The 23,659-nt window shown below is 41.3% G+C and overlaps 1 protein-coding gene and 1 long non-coding RNA gene across 20 annotated transcripts in view; both read right to left on the reverse strand.

Moving 5' to 3' along the window:
* The window catches only part of ESRRG (estrogen related receptor gamma), a 693,887-nt gene that overhangs the window by 178,359 nt on the left and 491,869 nt on the right, over positions 1-23,659 (reverse strand). For 10 of the 19 annotated variants that reach the window (XM_055581899.1, XM_055581896.1, XM_055581897.1 and 7 more), the window contains one exon: positions 18,341-18,756. In XM_055581899.1, the coding sequence (XP_055437874.1) occupies positions 18,341-18,743 (403 nt within the window). In that variant the 5' untranslated portion in view covers positions 18,744-18,756. Of the gene's footprint in view, positions 1-11,245; positions 11,267-16,046; positions 16,242-18,340; positions 18,757-19,093; positions 19,240-19,752; positions 19,878-20,316; positions 20,460-20,519; positions 20,538-20,715; positions 21,721-23,659 lie in introns of those variants that run through there. The other 9 variants (XM_055581900.1, XM_055581904.1, XM_055581901.1 and 6 more) reach the window with 9 other exon arrangements.
* Positions 4,363-11,640, reverse strand: LOC129652847 (uncharacterized). Its single transcript, XR_008714811.1, has 3 exons — positions 11,371-11,640; positions 8,114-8,227; positions 4,363-4,695 (listed from the first exon to the last, which is right to left on the reverse strand). It is a non-coding gene; the product is annotated as an uncharacterized LOC129652847 (long non-coding RNA).

Raw genomic sequence — 23,659 nt, forward strand, 5'->3', positions numbered from 1 at the left:
ACTTGATTTTTCCTGATGCTATCTCTCATTCCTTCATGCTAATGCTTAGCTCCAAATTATTCATAAAAATAAACCAAGTACAGTTAATTAGACAGACTACAACCGATAACAAGCCACCAGTAATGTATCATACGGCATAAAGCAACACAGATTTCTAGGCTATTGGATTGTGTACAAATCCTAAAGTCCAGTGGGTTCAGGCTCTTGGTTTTCTGTAGACCAGAGAAAGGTAAATGTGTACTCACTTGTTTATGATCACTCAACCCTCTTTACAAAGACAGTGAAAGTCACTCAGTCGTGTCCGACCCTTTGTGAGCCATGAACTACACAGTTCATAGAATTCTCCAGGCCAGAATACTGGAGTGGGTAGCCTTTCCCTTCTCCAGGGGATCTTCCCAATCCAGGGATCGAACCCAGGTCTCCCACACTGCAGGATTCTTTACCAGCTGAGCCACCAGGGAAGCCCAAGAATACTGGAATGAGTAGCCTATCCCTTCTCCAGAGGATCTTCCCAACCCAGGAATCAAACCAGGGTCTCCTGCATTGCAGGCAGATTCTTTACCAGCTGAGCTACCAGGGAAAGGGCCGGTTAATTGCAGGTAAGAGACCAAACCTCAAATTCCTGATATCCAGTCCAATGTTCTTTCAATGCACCTGTTAAAACTCACATACAAATAAATGGTAAGAGTGCTGAGAACTCTCCCATGTTCTTTATGTTACATCTATGAACCCCCCCTTTCGCAGATGAGAGAATTAAGACAGCGAGAAGAGCTAACATGCCCAGAAACACACAGCTACCAAGGGCCAGAGCCACAATTAAAACTCAGGCACTCTGGATCCAGCATTTCTCCTCTTCACTGTGATGTTATGTTGCCTGACTTTAATCCTTAAAAGACATGAATTGAGTGTCATGACTGAGTGTTGCTTAGAACAGAAATGAAAAACAAAATTCTTATCTTCGAAGAGACTGTTTTGTGTGGCTGTTGTTGTTGCTATTGTTGCTGGTGGGAAAGGAAATTTTGATGCCTACTGGGAGCAGGAGGATAGGGTGGATCTTGGCATCGTCTTGCTTTTGTCAGACTTGTGGTACATGGGCAGCTGTGGAGAGGATACGGTTGCTTTTGGAGAATGGAATCTCTCAACACCTCAGAAAGAAATCCCTCAACTCGTCTCTGTACCACTATGGTTTGTGACCAGTTTAAGTCCAGGGAAACCAAACAAACCATGTCACCAAAGCAACAGGTGTCAGATTGCAAACACGCATTTTCAGGATCCCCAAATCATGGGGATTGCTCATGATAGACAAGAACCTGTCCTCCACAATCAGCAGGGTGTGCTCTGAAATGCATCTAAAGGGGAATAACAGTGTATAGTCAAAAAGGCTGACTGATGAAAAGGATGGTGAATACAAATATCTCTCATCACAGGTATGCAGAAGTTTAATGTTTTTAGCTTTGATATGACATCTTCTTGCAAAGGGCAACTGTTCTTTTGCAGTGCAGAGAACATCCCTTATGTGACATGTGCCTATTGCATCTGTCTTTATGCTCCTACGGTATGGGGATTGTGTCAGAGTCTTCATAAAAGAGCTCAAAAACGACCAGTGCCACCAGAAAAGTGTTAGATCTGAGTTAAGCATAATTCCCCAAAATGGCGGCATTCAGTATCCAACCCCAACTTTTATGTGATCTTTCTCCACCCACGTACAAATTTTAAACCACCTTGATATGAGTCTGCCTGTGTCTCCTTTAAAACACATAACTAAAAACAAACAAACAAAAAGCAAAACAACAGTTTGCTAACAAAATACTCTTGGCGAACAGAAGAAATGCTAATTAAGTCTAATGCATCCACTCTATTTGGATAGAGGTTCCGTGTGTACATTTTGCAGGGGTGGTTACATAATGGTACAGGAAGTCCATATGTCAAGTGTGGAGGCATTAGGACCATATCCTATGTGGCAAAAACAAACGACTCAAACAGGAATTTGACTTCATACCAATCTCGAGATCTTCCTTCTACCTTAAACAAGTAAAAGCAAGCATGAGAGTATTAGTCACTCAATAGTATCCAACTCTATGCCACCCCATGGACTGTAGCCCGCCAGGCAAATCTACTGGAGTGGGTAGCCATTTCCTTCTCCAGATCTTCCTCACCCAGGAATCGAACCTGGGTCTCCTGCATTGCAGGCAAATTCTTTACCATCTGAGCCCCCAGGGCACTTCCTAAAGCAAGCATATCACTTCCTAATACTGTCCCTAAGGGCTTTGTTCTCAAATGCTATCAGTGTGCCCAAACTCAAAAGAGACACTGGAATTAGATTCTTCCTCCCAGACCAAGTTCACATATTCAGCAAGTATATACCTACATTCTCCAGAGCGGATATGGATTTGGGGTCATCCTGCTTGACACAAGTGATGGTAACTGATCTAAATTTAAACTGTAGTGATTCCAAGCTAAGACACTAGAGTCAAACGGGTTCAAATTCCAATTCTATCATTTCCTGTCTGAGTCGGGGAAAACTTTTAAATCTGAAGTTACTGTCTTTGTAAACCAAGTGGTCATGGGACCTAGCAACAGATACCTTAAGGGCCTGCTGTGAAAATCAAATGAGATCATGTATTTTGAATGGACCAAGCAGAAGACCTGACACAGAGTAAACCTCGATTATCAACCATCATAACAACAGTGTAATGATGCTCAGGAGAGGGACTAGGATGCAGGAAAAGGGCTAAGGGGGACTTGAGAAGAACCCAGGTGCTGGTCTTTAGCACAGAAGTGAGGAGATCCCATCACTTCATGGCAAATAGATGGGGAAACAATGGAAACACTGACAGACTTTATTTTCTTGGGCTCCAAAATCACCACAGATGGTGACTGCAGCCATGAAATTAAAAGACACTTGCTCTCTGAAAGAAAAGCGATGACCAACCTAGACAGCATATTGAAAAGCAGAGACATTCCTTTGCCAACAAAGGTCCGTCTAGTCAAGGCTATGGTTTTTCCAGTAGTCATGTATGGATGTGAGAGTTGGATTATAAAGAAAGCTGAGCACTGAAGAACTGATGCTTTTGAACTGTGGTGTTGGATAAAACTCTTGAGAGTCCCTTGGACTGCAAGGAAATCAAACCAGTTCACCCTAGGGAAATCAGTCCTGACCATTCATCGCAAGGACTGATGCTGAAGCTGAAGCTCCAATACTCTGGTCACCTGATGCGAAGAACTGGCTTATTAGAAAGGTCCCTGATGCTGGGAAAGATTGAAGGCAGGAGGAGAAGGGGACGACAGAGGATGAGATGGTTGGATGGCATCACCGACTCAATGGACGTGAGTCTGAGCAAGCTCTGGGAGATGGTGATGGACAGGGAGGCCTGTGCTGCAGTCCATGGGGTCGCAGAGTTGACCATGACTGAGCAACTGAACTGAGCTGAGGAGATGCTGGGCAGAGAATTCCTCCTGGATGGTGCTAGGAAACCAAGAGATAGGAGCATAGTAGGTCTGTTAAACCAACTGGCACATTAGGAGATGCATAAGGCAATGTCCAAAAGTAAGTAATGACTTATCATCCTAGGGGTCAGGGGGTGTAGACAAGGCTGCCAGATGGATTCACAGTAAAACAGAGAAGCCGAGAGGAGAACCAGGAGAGCTGGGACTGTGCAGTGTTTGCGCCTGAAGACTTTGCTTTCGGAATGAAAACCTGGGCAGTTCGACTGTCTGCTTGGACAGGGTCTGCAGCAAAGGGCTTGTCATTTCTTCCCTGGTAGCTCAGACAGTAAAGAATCTGCCTGTGATGAAGGAGACCCAGGTTGGATCTCTGGGTCAGGAAGATCTCCTGGAGAAGGAAATGGCAACTCACTCCAGTATTCTTGCCTGCAGAATTGTAGGGACAGAGGAGCCTAGTGGGCTATCATCCATGGGGTCACAAACAGTCAGACACGACTGACCGACTAACACACACACAGAGGAAGAGTACAGAGGAAAACTGACAGGGGCGAGTCGGGGGCTTCCTGCTGGATGATGATGCAGGAGAGGGACGGTCCCATGCCTCTTTCAGGGAACACTCAATTCCCACTCCTTTAGAAAACAGCTGGGGTCTACAAGCTTTTTCTTAAAGGGTCAGAGAGTAAAGAGCTCAGCTTTGCAGCTCCTTCAGAGTCCGGTGTGGCTCCTGTAGCAGAAGGAGGGCAGACCCAGACAACACAAGAATGGGCATGGCTCTGTTCCCATAGATTTTCTTTAACAAAGTGGATTTGGCCCCCAGGGCCTTGATTTGCTGATCTGGGGTCCAAAACATATGGACAGAAGGCTGCAAGGATAAGAAATACTTTACAATCTATTATCCATTATTTTCTTTATTTTTTTGGTGGGTGGGTGGGCAGGGCTTAGGACCCTGTAAAGTAGCTTCATACAAGTTCAAAGTAGTCTCTGTAAATTGATAATATCTGAGATGAACAGGTGGCAGGATGAGTTGGAGGGCTTTTGCTTTAAAGATTTACAAAATTTGATATTGTTATCCACCTAAAACATAATCTGAGGGCTCTGGAGACAGAGAGAGTATTCCAGATGCAAGGAAGCAAGTGAAGATGCTCTGGAAGAAAGAGAAAAAATGAAAAGGTGTAATCAAGGACAAATCTTGGTCTGTATTTGTTCCTTTGAAGATTCTTGTGCTTGCCTCTGATCTTCCCCAAATGGCAACTATGATAATAGCATGCAATGAAAAAAAAATGAATGTCAGAATATAGATTTGGGATATGCTTTCAGATTCACTCTAAAGCATTCAGAACTTAAGCTCTAAATTCTAAATTAATCCATATTTTCTTGTACTAAATTCTGTTCTTTGTAGGATTACTCAGGGATGCCCTTCTTTAAAAAAAAAAAAAGCACGTAAAAATATGACTGTTTTTTACAATTTTTTCAAACCAGAATAAAACAAGAGTAAATTCCAAAGAATACAACCGTTTCCTATAAACATACAGATGCATTCATATAATCACTTTTTAAAAAAATCTCTTCTCACTAGCACTCATCATAAGAAAAAAAAATGGACTCTGACCTGCCTTCTGTTGTGGTCACAAAGTTTACTAAGTGCACAGCTATCCCTACATCAAGACAGGAGGAGAAATAAGCCTCTTTTCTCCTGAACTCAAGAAAGAAAGAGTCTGGGAAGTGTTATCAGTGGTAAGGGTACATTTTTAGGATCCATCTAAGACCAGCAACTAAAAATCTAGTGGCAAAACGATTGTCAGCAGATAAAGTCCAGGGAACGGACACAGAAAACTGATTGGGTGGTACTGAAGACTTGCACTCTCAAACTTCATCTTTAGGGGATTTGGGGAAATGAATGATAAAAAATTAGATATTTTTAAGACTTACTTCTGACTGCCTTCTTTTTATAAACCTTTAACATCTAATCATAACTGAAAATATTCTTAATTCCCCATTTTTATTGTATTTTAACAACTTAATGGAAAATTTTACCCATGAACCAAAATCTCTTAAGAAAAATTCAGTCTAGAATTATTCCATGCTTGAAAAGATTTTTAAATATACAAGGCAGATTAATATGGGGGTTAACAGCTCAGGCTCTGAGTTCAGATTGGGACCCAAGTGTGTTTGGATAATTCCTTCTCTGTGCCTGGTGGTGAACTTTATAGATGTTCCACATCTATAAATAATACAGTGATACTATAATGGTAGTATCTACTCTAATGGAATGATGATAGGATTAAACAAGATAATTAATGTAAAACACTTAGAATAATGTGTGGCAAATTTTAAGAATTGAATATATTATTATTATGAAAAATTAACAAAAATTTCATATATTACTGGTATAAAGGCATTGCATTCACTTTGAGAGGGTGAAACCAGCTGTTTACATTGTCCACATACGTAATTATTTATGGATAGGCTTTGGTAGCTAAAAGAGGAACTTCAAAAAAGAACTTTAACTTTGGGAAGCATCTGAAACACCTCAAAATGTTTAAACATTCACCTTACACTCATGAGGATGGTACAAAGAAAAAGAAAAGAACAAGTGTTGTAGAGGATACAGAGAAATTAGAACACTTGGGCACTGTTGGTGAGAGTGCAAAATGGTGCAGCATCTATGGAAAACAATATGGAGGCTCCCAAAAAAATTGTAAATAGAGCTACCATATGATCAAGCTATCCTGCCTCTGGGCATTTTACCTAAAAAACTGAAAGCAGGATCTCGAAGAGATATTTGTACAACTATGTTTATTACATCATTATGGGCAATAACCAAGAGGCAGAAATAACCTAAGGTCCACTGATGAATCAACGGAAGAAGAAAATGTGGTATATAAATATAATAGAATATTATTCAGCTCCTTAACAACAACAGGACTTCCCTGGCAGTCTGGTGGTTAAGAATCCGCCTTCCAATGTAGGGGATGTAGGTTCAGTCCCTGGTCAGGGAACTAAGATCCCACATGTGGGGGTGGGGGTCGGGGGGGAGACTAAGCCTGCACCACAACTACTGAGCCCATGTGCTCAGAGTCACAAGCCCACACGCAAGTGCAAGGCAACATCCCCCAAGCCTCAGTGAATATCCTGCATGCTGCATAAGACCCGACTGAGCCAAACAAATAATCTTTAAAAATAAATAAATAAATAAATTTTAAAAGGAAATCCTGATATACACTATAGCATGGATAAACTGAGGGTAGTATGCTAAGTGAAACAGACCAGTCACAAAAAGATAAATATTACATGATTCTGCCTATAGGGGGTACTAAAGTAGTTAAACTCATAGAAACAGAAAGTAGAATGGTGATCACCAGCGGTTGGGGGGAGGGAAAAATGGGGAGTTGCTACTTAATTGGTATAGAGTTTCATTTTTGCAAGATGAGATCATGTTGGCTATCTGTTGTACAACAATGTGCATACAGTTCACACTAAAGTAACGTATCCTTAAAAATGGTTAAGATGGAAAACTTAAAGTTTGATACTATGTTATGTACATCCTTTATGCTTTTTGTCACAAAAAGAAATAAATTAAAAATATATTGGAACATCATTAATTTAAACAGAAACTTATATTTACTTTTGGTATATATCAGAATACTTTCCCAACATCCATTACCTAATTTTAATTTCATGTAAAATTCTGAAATGGTGTAAGAGGATACCAGTGACCAGGCTTTAACACTGTTGAATCCTAACAACTTCAAGCAACTTCAGAGAGAAGGCTAATTAATGCCCTGTGTATACTTTATCACTTCTAAGATGTTATCTAACTTTATCAAGTAATATATCAGAAAAATGAACAATTGCCTTGGGCTTTACCAGTAAAGAAAAAAAATTCTGACCCATGCCACTGACCCTGTCATTCCTCACAACCTGCCTCGCTGTTTCCAGAACCTGAATTCTCACAAGTAACAAATCATCAGATTCAAATCATATTGAGACACAGGCTGCTGCAACTAAATACCAAAAAAGTGAGGCACATGGATAGGAATTTCAGGCAACAGAACTCTCATCACGTTTTTTTGTTGCTGTTTCCTTTCCTACCCTAAGGATGAACATTTTAATGTACCCTAACTGGATTTTCCCTGATAGCTCAGATGGTACAGAATCTGCTTGCAACGTGGAAGATCCAGGTTTGATCCTTGGGTCAGGAAGATTCCCCTGAAGAAGGGAATGGCTACTCACTCCAGTATTCTTGCCTGGGAAACCCCATGGACAGAGAAGCTTGGGGTGGGGGGCCACAGTCTGTGGGTTCACAAAGGGTCAGCCACGGCTGAGAGGCTAACACTAACTAGATTTAGGGCTTCCCCAGGAGTTGAGTGGTAAAGAATCTGCCTGCTAATGCAAGCAACTCAGGTTCAAGCCCTGGGTTGGGAAGATCCCCTGGAGGAGGAAATGGCAACCCACTCCAGTATTCCTTACCTGGGAAATCCCATGGACAGAGGAGCCTGGCAGACTATAGTCCATGGAGTCTCAAGAGACTTGGACGTGACTTAGCGATTAAACAACAACTGGATTTAGTCAGAACCAATTCTGCATTTATGGGGAAAAGGGTCTTATCATGTAATTACTTTAATATACGTTAAAATGTGCATTTTGAAAAGTATCAAGTACAATATACCATTCCTATTATTTGTCCTCAAGCATTTAATAGGATGCTCTGTAGATGAGGGCCAGTTGTTCTGTGAAGGAAACTGCCCTATTTGTCAGGGTTTGGTTCTGAGTAAGGGAAAACCTGGAGGAAAGAATGAAAGCTATGTTAAGACAAGTATTGATATCTTTGCTCAGGAGTTTATCTTGTCATCAAAGAACAGCCTCTAGCCTCCTCATCAAAACAGTCATAATACTGGACTTGAGTGCAAATCCAGTGATTGCAAAGTATCAGCCACACCCCATTACCTAAGGAGGCCCACCATAGATGCAAAAATCCACCTGGTTAACAAACAGGAAAGTAAATGAGATTTTTAAAAGAATTAAGTGGAACTGATTCATGAAGTCCTTTGGACTTCATGTAAACAGCACAAACTTTCTTCTCACCAGTGACTTGCCGGGAAAACTGGTGTGGAGGGCTGGCAGAGGTAGTACATTTGACCATGGCAGGCTGGGACAGGGCAGGATTACTTGTTGTTTAGTTGCTGGTATCCAACTCTTTGCCACCCCATGGACTGCAGCCTGCCAGGCTCCTCTGTCCATGGGATTTTTCGGCCTAGACTACTGGAGCGGGTTGCTATTTCCTTCTCCAGGGGATCTTCCTGACCCAGGGATCAAACCCAGGTCTCCTGCATTGGCAGGTGAGTTCTTTACCACTGAGCCACCAAGGAAGCCCAGGGAAAGAGAATTACTCACCAACAAATTCCCTGGAAGAAATGGGAATGCACGTGCTTATGGGAGAGGTCCCCTAAGAAAGTAACTAAGTCAGGGACAGGTAAAAATGGATGGCACAGGTGGATCAGGACACTGGAACCACAGAGGGTACCGGGGTCACGCCAGCTCCACCCACATTCAGCACCAAGGAGCTGCTCTCCTTCCTGGCTGCTATTATTACTTCTGAGGACGCAAGCTCAGGTGAACCAGGGGAAATGGATTTTATTTTCTGAGTACAGAGGGTTTTATTCAAGAAAATAAAGTTTACAAAAATTCAAGAGAGAGAGAGCACAGCCTCTTAAATACACATGTAAAGATAATCCAGAATAACATTCTTATTTTTCTGATTATATCATGAAGGCCATATCACAGTAGAATCAATGAAGAATATATTAATATTACTGATATATTAGGAAGTTAAAGTACGAAAATAGAAGTTAAAAAAGTTACTAACACGTTTGTACTTTTATTTATCATAACCGTTACACTTTTAAGATTAGTGATATTACTACTACAAAGTGTCTTTTTTAATAAATAAAAATAAACATAATGTAATTTACCAGAGGGTCATAAAATACATGCTGTAACTTCTTCTCAACCACCGTGAAATAACATAGACAGTAAAAGAGGGGTCATTTATTTTGCAGATATACTGCTTAGGAAAGTGAATTTTGTCAGCCTAAATTGACTAATTATCCAATCTCACTAATTTGACGGTGAACTACAGTTGGACTTTTTACCATGGCATTAAAAAGTTTCATTGCAAACTCTTTTTCTCCTTGAATGCCACCGGCACAAACCCCTTACGTGAGATGGGTTCTTATCTACCGTCACCCAACTGGAAAATACACCCTTTCAGGAGGTTAAAATAATATGTTGATTTTAAATGACTTCCAAAATACAGTAACGTAATGCAATGTGCTTAATAAACATGTAAATGATACCAGAGACGCTGGTGTTGCAAATGTGAGCTCCTAACATCTGAAGGACAAAAAAACAGTGAGGCTCATTACATTTTCTTCTGTTTTCCTTTCCTTGATCAAAGACCAACTATGCAATTTATTCTCTGAAAATAAACACTCTTATTTTATACAACCAAGATCCAACTTTTTGTCAGTTACTCTAAATGCTACTTTATTTTCATTTACATTGATTCTGTTTTCTGACTAGCTGGCTGATATACACATGTATATGTCATCAGGAGCAGTGAAAAGAGGCTAGAAAATTCTGATTCCTGGGAAAAAAAAATTCTGAAAACTGAAATAAAAGACTAAAAAGATCATGGTAGAGAACTTGATTTCAATTTAAATAAATAACATGCAAGCAAAAGTCCTCTGAAATGAAAATTTTGGTAATCAATATCGCCCACAAGGAAGATGAAATGAGGGTGTTTACCTAAACTATGGCCAGCTTTCAAATCTAGCCCTAGGTCTGTTTTTGTGTGACTCAGCACAAATGTGCCTGCAATGTGGAAGACCCAGGTTCGATCCCTGGGTCGGGAAGATCCTCTGGAGAAGGAAATGGCAACCCACTCCAGTATTCTTGCCTGGAAAATCTCATGGATGGAGCCTGGTAGGCTACAGTCCATGGGGTCGCAAAGAGTCGGACACGACTGAGTGACTTCACTTACTTCACTTCAAGCTCAGATTGGTTTTTATGTTCTTAAACAGCTTAAAAAGTAAAACAAAGCAAAACCTGAATAAGTGACAGGCAAAGTATACATGACCTAAGATATTTACTATCTGTTTTATTATCTGGTTCCTTATAGAATTTTGTTGCCCTTAGCTCTTCAACAACCTCAGAAGTGATGACAATTTAGGCCAATTCCTAAAAGTCAGAACAACCCATGAAAAAAGAATCACCACTCACTTACCCTGAGAAGTGGGCCCACTAAGTCAAAACTGAGACAGAGTAAACTATAAATTGTGCTGTTTGCTGAAACATCTATTCAAGTAACATTCTCTACCCATGGAGAAAGTCTTTGATACTGAGTTTTCCTATTAAAAACACTGAACCTAACAATTAAAATAACAAGAGAAAGATTACTTCTCATTCTTCTCATTGATAACCTGGCCACATTCATGCATGTCAAAAAAATCAGACAACACTGGCATCAAAGGCAAGGAAAAGTGGAAAAAGGCAATTAAACATAACAAGAACAAGCTCTGAGTTAAAGCAAATTGCGGTTCAGAAAGTATTTCTTCTGAAAATATTATCTCCATATTTAACAGTGCAAACAAACTAATAATCACTGAGGTTCATCAGGATGGTTTAGATATTTCTATATTATTTTGGATTTTCATTTTAAAACATACTAGTTTTAAAGCTGCCATTTACAAACAGAGGAAATTCTTTTCTCTAAATGCTGTTTGAGTTAAACAGATAGTACCTGATTATTTTCCACGGGAAGGTTCATATGATATACAGACACTCAATTTGTAAGTTATTTCCTCCAGTGCTGCAAATATTCTATTCTAAGACTAAAATAGCACAGGAAGGCAAAGAAAATGCTACCTCCAGGAAAGAGCCTCTAGAACTAGGCAGCCAGCTTCAGGAAGGAGTCAGCAATTCAGGATGGAAAAGAATAGCATTTGCATAGGCTGTGCCCAGACACCTTCAGCAGATGCCTTGCAGGCAAATTCCTCCTCTTTAAAGCCCTGTGTTTAAGGTGGGATTTAAGGCTCTTATCAGTGTCACCTTTAGACTCAGACTAGAAGGGCCCCCACCTGAAGGCCCCAGGCTTTAGAAAGCATCAAGGTGGGAGCCCTTCCACAGCCAAAGAAGATAACCACTCCCAGATCCACCCCTTGAATACTTGTATACCTGCTGCTGCTGCTGCTAAGTTGCTTCAGTCGTGTCCGACTCTGTGCGACCCCGTAGACGGCAGCCTACCAGACCCCCCCGTCCCTGGGATTCTCCAGGCAAGAACACTGGAGTGGGTTGCCATTTCCTTCTCCAATGCATGAAAGTGAAAAGTGAAAGTGAAGTCGCTCAGTCGTGTCCAACTCTTCGAGACCCCATGGGCTGCAGCCTACCAGGCTCCTCCGTCCATGGGATTGGGACTCCCTAATTCCTGGGATAAACCTCTACAAGATTCATCCAGGGCCTACGTGAATCTCTCCCCTGGGTCCCTCCTCTGGAAGGTGGCTTGGCCTGGACCTCACTCCTTGTGTGCACATTACACGGCCCATGCATGATCAAGGTGCAGCTGTTAGGAAGAGGTGGGTGGGCCTCGGACATGGGGGCAGGGGTATGCTGATATACCAGACAGGATGCGAGGCACGGGTGAAGGGAGAGAAATGGGCTCTCCTTCTACCGCTTCTTCCTGATACAAAACGCCTGAATCTAAGAATTAAAAATGCCAAGCTGGCCTCTCAGGCCATTATGAAAGCATATTTGCTCGGAGAACAGAACAAATTGGACCTGGTGGTGGTGGTTTAGTTGCTTCAGTCCCGTGTCTGACTCTTGTGATCCTGTGGACTGTAGCCCCCCAGGCTCCTCTGTCCATGGGATTTTCCAGGCAAGAATACTGGAGTGGGTTGCCATTTCCTTCTCCAGGGGATCTTCCTGACTCAGGGATGCACGTGGTCTCCTGCACTGCAGGCGGATTCTTTACTGACTTAGCCACAAAGGAACCCCCTTACCAGTTTATTATCTTGATTTATAAACATTTAAATATTTACACAGTATATGGGTGCCCACTGTACTCCCATCTCAGAGCCCATGGATATCTGCAGTGGACTTGGTTCTCATGACGGTCACTCCTATATCTCACGCAGCAAAGATATTCTGTTCTTTTTATTTACTAAATTTCACATTTAAAGCTTAACTGGGATTTTTAAATTACAAGACTCAGGCTCCCTTTCTGATTTACCTCGTTTTCCATCCATAGGGGGAAAAAAAATTGATCACCATAAAACTATATAAAACCAATCAAATTTCCAATTAGCCCACCAAAATGCCTCCTAGTCTAAAACAGTGCTATTGTGAGGAATGGTTACAGGAAAATTTTGAGGGTTTATTATCAGAACGTGGCTCAGACGGTAAAGTGTCTGTCTACAGTGTGGGAGACCTGGGTTCAATCCCTGGTCTGGGAAGAGCCCCTGGAGAAGGAAATGGCACCCCACTCCAGTACTATTGCCTGGAAAAATCCCATGGACAGAGGAGCCTAGTAGGTTACAGTCCATGGGGTCGCAAAGAGTCGGACACGACTGAGCGACTTCACTTTCACCTGTGAAAGGGAGGCACAGAGAAGTTGTGGCCTCTCAGCACATAAGCGGCTAAGACTTGAACCTGGTTTTACATGAATTCAAAACCCATTTGAAAATGAATATCTTTTTAAAAAAATTATCCCCTACTTTTTAAATATAAAGTTTCTTTTTAAAAGGGTGGATGTCATATTTCTAGCATAAGAATAAATGGTTGAAAATGGTTATATTAATCATATATCTAGTAAACATAATATATAATATATGTATATAATACATATTTTTATATAGAAATAAAAACTTCTGGGGGTTAGTGTTTTATAAATTAAATAATGAAATATATATTGAGTTTTGGGGATATAAAGATATTTTCCTTCTCTTATCTCCTTAACAAGAGTTCAGGGAAAACTCTTAATGATACCAAAAAAATACAAAACCCCACACATACACAAATATTTTCACTCATTTATGCATCGAGGCCAAAGGTAGAATTAGAAAATAATCAGAAAAATGATACCACACACAAAAGTGAATAAGCTTAGAAAATGGCAATGAAATCACTGCTGCCGTTGTAATGCTGTGTGATAAAAGAACTGTCAAAAGCCTCTAAAAAGCTTTTTATTCAGCAGAAAAGAAAAAAGATAAAACCAACTAAAACCTTCCAAAACTTTTGACTTTTACCTAAGTGCTGACCGAATTCAATAGTTTTCCAATGATAATTTGACCAGCCAATAAATAAAATATGCCTTTCTGGTGGAAAATATGCCTTTCTGTTTGACTTTCACTGAAATCTATGATTAATTGCCTCTCACAACCAGAATAACCACATTCAGCTTTGACAAGAACAAGTCTCATTACTTTTCTTAAGATGTGCTCCAGATATTTGTTCTTTTGGCTCTAAATTTAAGCATGTTGCTCAACTTTTAAAATGTGTTACACATTGGATAGCCAATCTTAAATTATTATAACAAGAAATAAAAATTCTAAAGTGGCAATATTCCCTGTGACTATGGCTTTGAATACATATGTCCCTTAGTCAAATCAACGAGAGCGTGCTGAATCAGGAAGCCACACTTACATAACGCCTTGCCCATATGGGTTGTGAGACTGCAGAAAGACTTGTTCTTAAGGGAAGTTGCGTAATCATTTCTGATTCTCCAAGAGAGCTTCAAGGGAGGGAAAGGCAGAGACTACTATCTGTCAAGGATAGTTTGGCTCCAATGCTGCCTGAGGACATGAGAATGGATGTTACGGTCCTTTCCACATAAGAATGAGCATCTGTGATGTTGCAACAGATTCGGGCCACTTTCAACATCTTCCCAGTTGCATCGCTATCACTCGTTGGCCGCAGAAAGGAGGGGCTGTTCCAATCTCCCTTACAATTACCACCCTAATTATTACATTACACTTTCACAATCTAATCCCTTTATTTGCCTCACTGCCTTTTTGGGGCTAAGTAAGCACCACGGCATGATGCCCGCTGATGTAGCTAGCAGGGTAGCTGGGTAGCTGGAGTGCCTCCCAGCTGCCAGCTACAAGCACAGCCAGGTGGGCAAGTCCAGAGTCTAATCTGGACAGTGACATGTCTGTCTCCTGCTCAAAATCCTTGGAAGTTGCTCTTTCCAATATGGAGTAGAACTGAGCACTAACACATCAATGCCAAGAACCACCCTGTGCTTCGCCCTGGGAAGCTTTTGGTAGCATTTCAGCATCTAAGGAAGCAGCAGCAACAGAATTCCAATTGCTCTATTCCAGGGATCTCTGGTAAGTAACTACTGCATGGCTATTAACAGCTCAGCAATAGAATTTCTTTTTTTTTTTTGAAACAACTATTAGGAAATGTTGGCACAAAGTGGTCCTATCTTTAGGACAACATACTGGAAATACATACTGAGGACCAAGTTGTTTAATCCTGCCCCCCAACCAAAATCTCTGGTATTCCCTCAAGGTTGGAGACATTTATAGGAGGAATTTACCTCAATCCACAAACCTCTGGGAACCAAGCTTTCAGAAAACATGGCTAAGCTGAAACTCAAACCAATACACTGCCAGGCCCACAGTAGAGTCTAAGTCAATATTTGTTGACCCTGGGTCAATAGTTAGACCCCGAGTTGTGTAAATGGAGTTAACAAAATCAAATTACTAACAGTTTAAATCTGAGATGCTCTGTAGCATCTGTATTCTAATATTGTGGGGCAATGCTGCTAAGAACCCCCAAATTTGAAGTGTTTTCCTTCTCAAGTTTTGCAATCTAGTAAGTAGGCTGAGATGGCACTAGAGGTGAAGAATCCACCTGCCAATACAGGAGACATAAAAGAGGAGTGGGTCAGGAAGATCTCCCGCAGGAGGAAATGGCACCCAACTCCACTATTCTTGCCAAGAGAACCCCATGGACAGAGGAGCCAGTCAGGCTACAGTCCGTAGTGTTGCAAAGAGTCAGACACGACCGAGTGTCTGAGCACAGCACACAAGCAGGCTGAAGGGCCTCCCTGCTGGCTCAGTGGTAAAGAACTCTCCTGCCAATGTAGGAGATGCAGGTTCGCTCCCTGGGTCAGGAAAATCCCCTGTAGAAGGAAATAGCAACCCACCCCAGTCTTCTTGCCTGGGAAATCCCACAGACAGAAGAGCCTGGAGAGCTATAGTCCATAGGGTCGCAAAAGAGTCAGACAGTACTTACCAGCTAAGCAACAACAGCAAGAAAGCTGAAGAAATATGTTCAAAGGCCCCAAAGTGAGAGGAAGCTTTGCATACAGACCATCATTGTTTTTACTTACTCACTTTACATTTGATTTTGTATTTCATTTTATCCAGAAGCATTCCTTGAGGTAGGTCTTAATGCCTTCAGTTTACAGATGAGAATAAAGGAAATAAAGATCCAGTGGATGAAGGATTTTTGCAAGAAAATGCTAATAAAATATGGCAATGATGATCCATTAAATATGAAGATACAACTAGGAAAATATTTAGGTAATTCATACGTACTCACACTAACTTGGCTTGTGTTCTTCAGTTAAATCTATGAGAGGCTATGAAAAGATGAGGCTGAAAGATTCATTCGATTATATAAGTTATAATTTCTTGAACAACTGTGCACTTTAACTCTGTATTCATCAGCCATACATCAAGGAAACAATCATGTAATGGACAACACAAGAGCAAGTGGGAGATGGAACCACCTGTTCGACTAAGGACACTCCCTACAGTCTTCATTGCATCTGGGTGAGATTTGCCCTCACACATGCTCTTAAAAGAAAGGGTAGAAGATAACTCTGTGCCCATAAAGGGTTTCAGATTCACCTTTTGTTGGAACATTTAGAAGGATGAGAGTTTAACAAACATCATCTCTTTTGTGCTTTAAAACCAGGAAGCATGTCACACATTTATTAAACTGATTCCACTTATGTCCAACAAGGGACCAGTAGATGACAAAGGAGAGTTGCCAGCGTTAAATCAGCAGCAACATGGTAACAGAGCTGTGGTTCCCAAACTCTGAGCATCAGAATCACCTGGAGGGCTTGGCAAAGCACATATTGCTGGGTCTACCCCCAGGGATGCTGATGGAGGTAATCTGGGATGCAGGATGGGAATAATCTGCCTTTCTAACAAATTCCCCAATGATGTTGATACTCCTGAATCAGAGTTCACACTTTGAGAAGCACTGTTACAGAACACAGCAGAGTACAGTGCAGTGGTTCTTAACCTCAGTTTTACCTGAAGCATTAACTAGGAAGCTTTCAAAACCCTCACTTGCCCTGGCTGCACCCAAAGCCAATTAATTCCGAATTTGGGGGTACGAGCCCAGATATCAATATTTTTTTACATCTCCGGGTGAGTCCAGTGAGCCCACAAGGTTGAGAACCACTGATACCTGGGAAGACACACTTGTATCCATAACTAACTAAGAAAATAACATTTTGGGTTTGGTTTTGTTTTAGCCACACCACAAAGCTTGTGGGCTCTTGGTTTCCCCACCAGGGATTAACCTGGGCCCTTAGCAGTGAAAGCAGGGAGGCCTTAACCATTAGACCACCAGGGAATCCCCAAAAGATACATCTTGTAAATCACTGAGCAGAACAGAATCACTGGTGCGCTAGAGGCACTCAATAAACAAAGATTCTTTCCTTCCTCTGTTTTCTTAAAAGTGTATCACAAAGAATATAGAAAGATGAAATGTAGTTTTCTGTAAGGATATATATCTATAGCTTTGAAAAGGAGTTGAGTTTTGTCTTTGTGGATTCCTAAAGGTCACATACAAATTTCAACCATAGTTTCTACATTTTTGTGTGGGAAATAATATTGCTATTTGTAAATCTGGAGACCTATACAGTTTTGATATGTCATACATGTTGGACGCATATTTTATAATTCAGTATAGTTTGGTAAGTTTTTTATATAAACTCATTAAAAAGGTAGGGGAAGTGTGTCTATGCACAGGAAAAGTAGGCAGGCCATAGAAAATTAAATTTGTCTCCAGAGGTGATTCTCAAAGTGTAGTCCCTGGACCAACAATAGCAGCATCATCTAAAAATCTGTTAGAAATATAAATTCTCACATTCCTACTCAAGACAGAGCTAATGAATCAGAAGCTCTGGGAGTGGGTGATCTGCATTTTCACAAGACCTCCAGGTGAGTGTGATGCATACTCTAGTTTGAAAATCATTGGTCTGAAATATTTATTATTTTAGCTCTAAGAAGAACAGAAGAGGTAAAAACACAATTTATCCAGGGCATAGATAGGGCTTCCCTGGTGGCTCAGCAGTGAAGAATTCGCCTCCAGGGCAGGAGACAGCCTGCAATGCCTATGACCTGGGTTGGATCCCTGGGTCAGAAAGAACCTCTGGAGAAGGAAATGGCAATTCACTCCAGTATTCCTGCCTGGGAAATCCCATGGATAGATGGGGTTGCCAGCACTGGACACAACCCTGCAACTAAACTACCACCACCACCATCCTGTACACATCAGTTCAGTTGCTATCTAGACACCCCACTGCTCTAATAATAGCTGTGTTCTTTTAAACTCCACCCAAAGCTTATTATCATTCCATCCCTGGAGCTTGACAGTAAAGGTGGAATTGATAGGGAGCAAATGGAGGGGCGGAGTCTATTCTACAAATCCTCCACTATCAATTTTAATCTATTTCTATTTTGTAAGCAAGATAGAATTAAGACGGTAAAACGAGATCAACTAGGACAAGAACCAGGAAAACCAACTAACCAACCATCATATGAGTGGGAAGAGTGGGTATCGCCAGGTGGGTATCGAGACCCTCACTCACCTTGAATCGTCCTCTTGAAGAACGCCTTGCAGGCTTCACAGGATGCTACCCCATAGTGGTACCCAGACGCGATGTCGCCACACACTAAACACAGTCTCTTGGGCATCGAGTTGAGCATGTATTCACACTTGGTCTGGGGATCTTCAACAATGGTGCTGGAGCAGTCGTCATACAGTTTCCGGACAGGCCCACTACCTCCTAGGATAGGAGCAGAAGGGTAGAGAGGCGGCGAGTCAAGTCCGTTCTGATGGCCATTCATGGTTGAACTGTAGCTCCCGCTGGCGTCCGAAGAGCCACCTGGGCTGTGGTGGTTGACGCTGTCCGTCAGGGAGGCCGGGCTGGAGGGTTCCGTCTTGATGAAGGACGAACAGCTGGAATCAATGTGTCGATCTTTGTTTGACATTCTGCAGAGAAGCCTGAGGTGGAGGGAGATATAAACAGGAGGAGAAAGAGAAGGAGAGAGTGTCAAACACAGAGACCAAAAGAGGTAGACAAAGAGGAGGTGAAAAAACAAGAGGAAATGGAAGGGAAGATTGAAGGAAGAAAAAAAAAAAAAGACAAGAATTCATATGTTAAAGACTTGGCTCCTTGAGAGTGCAGCCTAAGAGCTGGGGACTACACATCATTCGCTAGTCAATATCTCTTGTTCTACAACAAGGTAATCAGCATAAGGGCGTGACAGGGTTACATCAAAGTGCCCAGACAGACCATAAACAAAAGCTCTAAGGGATCCATTTCCTTTCATTTTAATACCTTTCTCTTGGAGAAGCACTGTCAATATCTAAATCAACTCTCTAGATTCTAAATTTATCCACGGAAGAAGAGTAATTTGTAAGGTCTGTATCATTTCTAAAATTACATTTATCCTCACTCTACTTTTCTCTTCCATTTTAGGATGTTGCAATCATTGTATTATGAGCAGAACCCAACTTTTATTGTCAAGACCAGATGATTCCTCAGCTCTGTAATTACTGATTGTCAGCATGCTCCATAAGCATAACCGTGTCTTTTATTGATCTAAGACACATAGGGAATATATCCTCACTCACTTTGCCTCTTTATTTAAATTGCTCTATTTCCTAGACATTTAGCGATATAGAAAGATTTCAAAGATAAAATTCTCGCCAATATTTAAGGATTATTTCCTCGAGCCCACAAAACAGGGAAATGATTACCGGCATCGATTAATAAATATGTACCTGTGTTTACGAGTGTATGTGTTTGCGTGTGTGATCTACCACCGTCAACAACAAGAATCACTAAAAGCCATTTGAGCCTTCAGTCTACCAGTGAATCCATAAATCTGATACTCTATACTCAGGAAGGTAAGGATGTATCAGATTTTGTCCTGAAAAAATAAGACTTGTGGTGGTCTCTTTTTCTCCCCTGCCTTTGCTCTTTTAACATCATACCTCCTAAAAGGAAATATGATGAAGCATCTGATCTGATGAACTCTCTCTCTTATTTAGAAGAAACGGTCCATCCCTCTTACTTTGTTGGCCCCATAAGTGATTAAATTTCTGAAGAGGTAATTAGATGAAAAGACGTAATTGGTCCTATTTTCTTTCCGGTTAGCCACAGTGCAAAACCCCTTTTAGCAAAGTCTCTTAGAACCTTCTGAGAGCCCACTAGAGGAAGAAGAGGTGACAGCTGAGAAAGAGACTAAGATAATTGCTTCCCAGTGGAAAGCTGATTTATGGGAATCCCACAGGGTAATGGTCATTCACTGGAATTTGGGGGAGTATGTCACGGGATAACCGAAAGGATGCAATTACCTCTTTCCCTATAAATCTAATGATATTTTATCACTGCACAAATTTCATGCTCTCCTCTGGGCACCCCCCTCCCCAAATCCCCCCGCTGTTCTGTTACTTTCAAACCAAGAAAAATACGGTTCTTTCCTATTAGGGAATGTTCACTGAAAGGTTCCAAGAAGGGAATCTCAAGTGCCTCTAGAGCCAGAATGTGCCTCCTACCTAGTAGATTTCCCACCTGAAGTTCTGTGCTGCTTTCTCAAGGAAAGCAGGCTTAGGATGTGAAGAAAACAAACAGGAAGGAGAAATCCACAAAAACACCTTCTTGCTTTCACCCACCCACTCATGTTGTCCTTTCCTGGAGAAGGAACGAAAGGAAAAATAACCCCCTTGCCAGCCTGAACCAGGCTTCTGCTCCCTCCCACCTCGGCTGCCTCCTCCCCGTCACTGTTAATGAGTGTTGTAATTAATAGATCGCTCTCCCTGTCTCCCGGCTTGCACCCTGGGCTAAGCACTTTTCCTCAAGTCAACGTTTGAAAGAAAGCGGGTCGGCACTGACTTACAGCAGCCCTGCGAATTCCTTTTAATTTAAAGCACTTACCCCACCACTTCACTTATTACCTTATAATTACTGGACTGCTCGCACATACATTATGATCTTAGACTAGAGTTAGAAGTTATTAGGGTACTAAAACACGGTTGCTCCCCTTTCCTCTCTCTGGCACTGAATTTCTCACAGTGATGACAATTAACTCTTTCGCCATCTGCCCGTGAGGCACCATTTTTTAATCTTTTTTTTTTTTTCTTTTTTCCTGAGGACAGTTGCTTTGAACTGCTTAATCATAAAACAGATTATGCTTTCTCCAGGTCCTCTTCTCTCTTTTTTTGATTGTTCAATTTTATACCAATTTCCTTTCCTTTGAGCTTTTTTCTCATGGACTTCTAAATGAAGAGCAGAACTCTTCATTGAGGAACAAGGGCAGGAATCAGCCTCCTCTTCATGGTAGTGTTATTTGCAAAGTCACCAAATGTTTATGGGTCAAATGCATGTTGTTAATAAGGTCTTTGAAAAATTGGGTATCTCCAGCCAGCCGTTTCCTGGAAAAATCTCAGTCCCTAACTTTGCAATTATCTGGATGGAAGCAAGAAAATTCACAAAGTTCATGCAGTCAGGGAAGCCTTGGGACAGGTGCAATCTCTCTTCCTACACAAGTCTGGCCACCGCAGCTGCAAATGAAAGTGAACAAGCTGGATTTGTGCTGTAGGCTTTACAGGTTTCTTTTCAGACGTGAACCGCTTCCTTCATGAACACTTTCTGCCCAGTGGAAATAATAATAGAGCTGCCATTTATCAAGAGCTTACTAGGCACCAGGCACTGACCTAAGTACTTTACAAATATTTTCTCATTTAATCCCGAAGGCGGTCTTGTGAGGGAGGTATGACTCTTTAGGACACAGACCCTCAGACATGACACAATTTCCTGAAAGTCATACAGTTTGGAAGTGGAAAAATCAAAGATTTGAACTCAGGGCTGACTCCAAAGTCCAGTGCGGAAATGTCTTCAAGCCAACAGAGAGTCTTTCAAGGTGTTTGCTGACTTTTTAAAACAGCCAAGCAAGCAAAGGTAGAGATGGCACGCACAGAGGGTCTACGACATTCACGCTCACCCATGAGTGCAAAGGTGGCTGAAGGAACCACCACCACCCTGGCGACAGGACTGCCCTGTTGAGTCACCCTCCCCAGAGTTTGGAGTGACACCAAAACTGAAGCTGAAAGAACACAGTTGTCTCCTAATTACTACTTAGCTCATTACACTGAACATTTCCTAGACACCATTCATTATACCCTAAAACTACTGTGGCTCTTAATTCTCTCCCTCTCTGTCTCTGAAATTCTACAGCTCTATTATTCAAGCCTGAAATATTCACAACTATCTATAAATTCAATTGTCAGCTGGTGGGTTTTATTCTAGACTTCACTTCAATCTAAAATTAGAGGCACTAAAATTCACATTAACTCTAAGAAGAATGTAGTGAATAAGACTTTATTTCAAAAGAACACCTTTTTGTCAGAAAGCACCATTTTCAAGATGATGGCTTTATCTGGAGCCAAAGAGAATAAGCCCGATTCCACATTGTGCTGTTAACGCAGAAATTTTAGGTCACATTGGATTAATAAAAATCTAAATTTAGTTAAGAATTATGAATAGAAATAACATGTGTTGGAAAATGTGGGAAATATTTATTTTAAAGCCTACGTAGAGTTGCTTTTATTATTTCAAGGGAAGTGATGGGAGGCACAAGGGAAAAAGAGAAGTAACTTTCTCAAAATCTTTTCTGAGTGTACACCCTGAGAATAAACTGGAGAGAGAAATAACCATGTCAAGAATAACATTTAGTTTCTGTATAAGAAACAAAATTTGAGGCTATAACAGCCTTCTAGAAGCCAGGGACATTGTAGCGCTTTACAAAGCATTTTCAACACAGTCTGAGATACAGTCTTCAGTATTCTGTGCAAATCCTAGATATGTTCTACCATATATTCGATATTGTTGTTGTTCAGCTGTTAAGTCATGTCTGACTCTTCTGCAACCCCATGGGCTGTAGCCTACCAGGCTCCTCTGTCCATGGGATTTCCCAGGCAAGAATACTGGAATAGGTTGCCATTTCCTTCTCCAGGGGATCTTCCCAGAACAGGGATTGAAATCAAGTCTCCTGCATTGGCAGGCAGATAGATTCTTTACCACTGAGCCATCAGGAGAGCCCTTATATTCTATATATGTTCTACTATATACTATATATATATTTATATATAAAGTCTGATGATCATGCTTCTACATAGGAACTTTTTAACTTTTTATTTTATATTGGAGTATCGCCAATTAACAGTGTTGTGATAGTTTCGGATGGACAGCAAAGGGTCTCAGCCATACATACATATATATGTATCTATTCTCTTCCAACTGTCCCTCCCATCCAGGCTGCCACACAACACTGAGCACAGTTCCCTGTATTATATACTAGGTCCTTGTTGGTTATCCATTTTAAATGAGTGTACCTGTCTGTCCCAAAGTCCCTAACTATCTCTCCCCACCATCCTTCCCCCCTGGCAACTGTAAGTTCTCTAGGTCAGTGAATCTGTTTTCTGTTTTGTAAATAACATAGGAACTTCATGCCCAGCCTTGCCTAAGGGGCAGCAAGAGTAAAATTTACCTTTGGTGTTAGATACTAGTCATCAAGCAAATAAAGCTTCCTGGTTGCTGGCCTATATAAACATGTAATTTTAGAAAGTTAATTAGTGGTGTGTATAGGCGTGCATGTAAAAGGAGAAAGTGAGTTAAAAAAAAAAAAAAGATCAGTTAAAGTTGCTGTTGTAGGGGAAAACCAGATAATCTGTATTTAATATCCCATATATATTGTAATTACTCTTCCCTGGTGGCTCAGATGGTAAAGCGTCTGTCTACAATGTGAGAGACCTGGGTTCGATCCCTGGGTTGGGAAGATTCCCTGGAGAAGGAAATGGCAACCCACTCCAGTACTCTTGCCTTGAAAATCCCATGGACGGA

This window comes from Bubalus kerabau, chromosome 5, assembly GCF_029407905.1.
Source record: "Bubalus kerabau isolate K-KA32 ecotype Philippines breed swamp buffalo chromosome 5, PCC_UOA_SB_1v2, whole genome shotgun sequence".
NCBI lineage: Eukaryota > Metazoa > Chordata > Mammalia > Artiodactyla > Bovidae > Bubalus > Bubalus kerabau.